The following is a 5,244-nucleotide window of genomic DNA, read 5'->3' on the forward strand; positions in this document are numbered from 1 at the left end:
GGGCATTTGGGTTGGTTTCAAGTCTTTGCTCTTTTGAATAGTGCTGCAATACACATACTTGTGCATGTGTCTTTGTAGTAGAATTATTTATAATCGTTTGGATATATACCCAGTAATGGGATTGCTGGATCAAATGGTATTTCTAGTTCTAGATCCTTGAGGAATCGCCACACTATCTTCCACAATTGTTGAACTAATCTACACTCCCACCAACAGTGTAAAAGCATTCCTATTTCCCCACATTCTCTCCAGCATCTCGTTTCCTGATTTTTTAATGATCACTGTTCTAACTGGCAAGAGATGGTATCTCACTGTGGTTTTGATTTGCATTTCTCTAATGACCAGTGATGATGAGCTATTTTTCATATGTTTGTTGGCAGCATAAATGTCTTCTTTTGAAAAGTGTCTTTTTATATGCTTCACTCACTTTTTCATTTTTTTTTTTTCTTGTAAATTTGTTTAAGCTCCTTGTATGTTCTGGATATTAGCCTGTTGTCAGATGGATTGAAAAAACTTTCTCCCATTCTGCAGGGTGCCTGTTCACTCTGATGATAATTTCTTTTGCTATGCAGAAGCTCTTTAATTTAATTAGATCCCATTTGTCAATTTTGGTTTTTGTTGCCGTTACTTTTGATGTTTTAGTCATGAAGTCTTTGCCCATGCCTAGGACCTGGATGGTATTGCCTAGGTTTTTTTCTAGGGTTTCTATGGTTTTAGGTCTTATGTTTAAGTCTTTAATCCATCTTGAGTTAATTTTTGTGTAAGGTGCAAGGAAGTGGTCCAGTTTCAGTTTTCTGCATATGGCTAGTCTGTTTTCCTAACACCATTTATTAAATAGGGAATTCTTTCCCCATTGCTTGTTTTGTCAGGTTTGTCAAAGATCAGATGGTTGTAAATGTATGGCATCATTTCTGAGGCCTCTGTTCTGTTCCATTGGTCTATATATCTGTTTTGATACCACTACCATGCTGTGTTGTTTACTGTAGCCTTGTAGTGTAGCTTGAAGTCAGGTAGTGTGATGCCTCCAGCTTTGTTCTTTTTGTTGAGGATTGTCCTGGCTATATGGGCTCTTTTTTGGTTCCATATGAAATTTAAAGTAGTTTTTCCTAATTCTTTGAAGAAAGTCAGTGGTAGCTTGATGAAGGTAGCATTGGATCTGTAAATTACTTTGGGCAGTATGGCCATTTTCACGATATTGATTCTTCCTATCCATGAGCATGGAATATTTTTCCGTTTGTTTATGTCCTCTCTGATTTCCTTGATCAGTGGTTTGTAGTTCTCTTTGAAGAGGTCCTTCACATCCCTTTTAAGTTGTATTCATAGGTATTTTATTCTCTTTGTAGCAATTGTGAATGGGAGTTTAGTATGATTTGGCTCTCTATTACTGGTGTATAGAAATGCTTGTGATTTTTGCACATTTATTTTTGTACATTGATTTTTGTATCCTGAGACTTTGCTGAAGTTGCTTATCAGGTTAAGGAGTTTTTGGATTGAGACGATGGAGTTTTCCAAATATATAATCATGTTATCTGCAAACAGACAAAATTAGACTTCCTCTCTTCCTATTTGAATACACTTTATTTTTTTCTCTTGCCTGATTGTCCTGGGCAGAACTTCCAACGCTATGTTGGATAGGGGTGGTGAGAAAGGGCATTTTTGTCTTTTGCCGGTTTTCAAAGGGAATGCTTCCAGCTTTTGCCCATTCAGTATCATACTGGCTGCTGGTTTGTCATAAATAGCTCTTATTATTTTGAGATACATTCCATCAATACCTAGTTTATTGAGTGTTTTTAGCATGAAGGGTGTTGAATTTTATCCAAGGCCTTTTCTGTATCTATTGAGATAATTATGTGGTTTTTGTCATCCATTCTGTTTATGTGAAGGATTACGTTTATTGATTTGCATATGTTGAACCAGCCTTGTATCTGAGGGATGAAGCCGACTTGATCGTGGAGTATAAGTTTTTGATGTGTTGCTGGATTTGGTTTGCCAGTATTTTATTGAGGATTTTCGCATCAATCTTCATGAAGGATATTGGCCTGAAGTTTTCTCTTTCTGTGTCTCTGCCAGGTTTTGGTATCAGGATAATGCTGGCCTCATAAATGAGTTAGGGAGGAGTCTCTCTTTTTCTATAGTTTGGATTAATTTTAGGAGGAATGGTACCAGGTCCTCTTTGTACCTCTGGCAGAATTCAGCTGTTAATCCGTCTGGTTCTAGGCTTCTTTTTCGTTAGTAGGCTATTAATTACTGCCTCAATTTCAGAACTTGTTATTGATCTATTCAGGGATTCGACTTCTTCCTGGTTTAATCTTGGGAGGGTATGTGTGTCCAGGAATTTATCCATTTCTTCTACACTTTCTAGTTTTTTTGTGTAGAGATGTTTATAGTATTCTCTGGTGGTGGTTTGTATTTCTGTGGGATCAGTGGTGATATCCCCTTTATCATTTTTTATTGTGTCTATTTGATTCTTCTCTCTTTTTTCTTTTTCAGTCTGGCTATTGTGCTATCCATTTTGTTCATCTTTTCAAAAAACTACCTCCTGGATTCATTGATTTTTTGAATGTTTTTTTTTGTGTCTCTATCTTCTTCAGTTCTGCTCTGATTTTAGTTATTTCTTGTCTTCAGCTAACTTTTGAATTTGTTTGATCTTGTTTCTCTAGTTCTTTTAATTGTGATGTTAGGGTGTCAATTTTAGGTCTTTCCCATTTTCTTCTGTGGGCATTTAGTACTAATAATTTTCCTATAAACACTGCTTTAGCTGTATCCCAGAGATTCTGGTACATTGTGTCTTTGTTCTCATTAGTTTCAAAGAACTTATTTATTTCTGCCTTAATTTCATTATTTACCCAGCAGTCATTCAGGGGCATGTTGTTCAGTTTCCATGTAGTTGTGTGGTTTTGAGTGAGTTTCTTAATCCTGAGTTCTAATTTGATTACACTGTGGTTTGAGAGACTGTTTGTTATGATTTCTGTTCTTTTTAAATCAAATTCAGCATCCATTCACTGTAGAAAAAGAAGTGATTAGTAAAATTTGTGAGGAATATTTATCTTTTACCAGACGAATTTTAGCATCAAGTTTTTGGTTGAAATCCTAAAAATTGCCACAAATGAGTAATAAGATAATTGTGTCCACCACCATCATTTAAAAAAATTAATAATGTAATAAGATGAAATAATGCATGTAGCTAATGTAAGACTACTGGAGCTCTCCCCACCCTGCCACCGGGACACAGAGCGTCCTCCGCCATGTGTCCGATGACACCTCACTGTCATCCCCATGGCTTGCGCGCCCTTGTAGACAGCCTGGGGCCTTTGCGAGACCGGTGCAGGCCTGCGGTAGTCTCCTGTCTGGACAGAGAATAGAAGAATGCAAGACACCGGCTCAGTAGTGCCGTTGCATTGGTTTGGCTTTGGCTACGCAGCACTGGTTGCTTCTGGTGGGATCGTTGGCTATGTAAAAGCAGGTAGCGTGCTGTCCCTGGCTGCCAGGCTGCTCTTCAGCAGCCTAGCCGGCCTGGGTGCTTACCAGCTGTCTCAGGATCCAAGGAATGTTTGGGTTTTCCTAGCTACATCTGGTACCTTGGCTGGCATTATGGGAATGAGATTCTACCACTCTGGAAAATTCATGCCTGCAGGTTTAATTGCAGGTGTCAGTTTGCTGAAGGCCACCAAAGTTGGAGTTAGTATGTTCAACAGACCCCATTAGCAGAAGTCATGTTCCAGCTTGCACTGATGAAGAATTAAAAATCTGCATCTTCCACTATTTTCAATGTATTAACAGAAATAAGTGCAGCATTTTTGCATCTGACATTTTACCTAAAAAAAAAAAAAAAAAAAAAGACACCAAACTTGGCAGAGGGGTGGAAAATCAGTCATGATTACAACTCTACAGAGGTGGCGAATATGTAACAGAAGAGCTTAATAAGACCCTAACAGAGATTGATTCTTGTATATTGATGTTATCTCCTCTTTCCATATCTATAGGTAAATCTCAAGGATAAAATATTAGATGTCAACTTTGAGGGCCCTGAAATCCCATTCTGTGCTCTGAGGAGCAGTGTGAGAAAATCTCTTATGAGATTTAGAATATCTGTTCTTTTGCTCATCTTAGACCACAGACTGACTTTGAAATTATGTTTAGTGAAATATCAATGAAAATAAAGGTTACTATAAATAAATAAATAAATGAAAAAGAGTACGTGAGTTGGCTATTGGCTCAGAAAACCTAAAAGAACAGCTAAAAATATTAAAAATAAATAATAAATTTCTCAAGGGCATCAGTTATAAATAAATACACCAAAATAAATACCAATAAAATCTGGTAGTGAATACACTGGAAACAGGGTGAAGTCAAGACAGCAGACTCTTCACTCATTTATTTTACAGTTATGATTCTCCAACTTCAGCATGCATAAGAATCACTGGAGGCCCTGCTGAAACAGATTGCTGGGCCTCAGACATGCTGATTCCAGAGATGCTGATTCAGTTTTTCCAGGTGGGGCTTGAGAATTTGCCTTTCTAACAAGTTTGTAGTGATCCTAATGCTGCTGGTTCCTGGACTACATTTGAATAGCCTACAACTCTGTGAAGCTGAAGTCTTACCCAGCTGTGTTCCACAAAAAAAGCAAGCCTTGCCATATCTTCAATACCCTTTCATGTGTGCTACCCCAGTGAAGCACACCTTTACCTCCTGAAGCCCACTCCCTCATTGGGACTTTATAATCCAGCATTCATCTGTTTCCCACACTCACCTCTAAGTTTTGGAAAAAAACATTCATCTGTTTTCCAGTTTTACCTCTAAGTTTTGGAAGAAACATGGGTCCTCCTGTTTCTTCCAAAACTCAGAAGTAGTTAGAGAACAAAGGTAACAACTCCACCATCAACCCTAATTCAATGTCATTGCCATTCCTAAAACTTAAAAGGAAGAGAAGATGGAAAAGAAAAGATAAGGAGTAGAGAAAACAGTCCAGAGAAGCAGAAAGGAAAGCCTCCAATACAGCCACGCCATTGTTGGAGACGGTTTTTATCTGTAAGTTTCTCAGTCTTGCAGCATCCACTCCCCATGACTTTTGATCCCCTTGTACTTACTCATTGCTTTTCTCAGATACTGTGCTTTCAGATTCATTTGGTTTCAGATTCATTGCTTTTCTCAGATATTGCACTTTCAGATTCATTTGAAGCTTTCGTTTATTTAGAGCAGTGACTCAAATCTGAATGCATGCCAGATTCCATTAAATGGCTACAC

At 37.9% G+C, this 5,244-nt stretch overlaps 1 protein-coding gene across 1 annotated transcript; it reads left to right on the forward strand.

Annotated features, from left to right (window-relative positions):
• Positions 1-3,366: 3,366 nt before the first annotated feature.
• LOC103217308 (transmembrane protein 14C) lies at positions 3,367-3,832 on the forward strand. The gene has a single exon (XM_037990641.2). It carries the CDS (start codon positions 3,367-3,369, stop codon positions 3,703-3,705), a length of 339 nt encoding a protein of 112 aa, XP_037846569.1. The 3' UTR covers positions 3,706-3,832.
• The last annotated feature ends 1,412 nt before the right edge of the window (positions 3,833-5,244 follow it).

The sequence above is a fragment of the Chlorocebus sabaeus genome, chromosome 2 (genome assembly GCF_047675955.1).
Source record: "Chlorocebus sabaeus isolate Y175 chromosome 2, mChlSab1.0.hap1, whole genome shotgun sequence".
Lineage (NCBI taxonomy): Eukaryota > Metazoa > Chordata > Mammalia > Primates > Cercopithecidae > Chlorocebus > Chlorocebus sabaeus.

Bases quoted from the DNA above. Each gene is read 5' to 3' on its own strand.
- LOC103217308 (XM_037990641.2), top strand. From the start codon at position 3,367: ATGCAAGACACCGGCTCAGTAGTGCCGTTGCATTGGTTTGGCTTTGGC.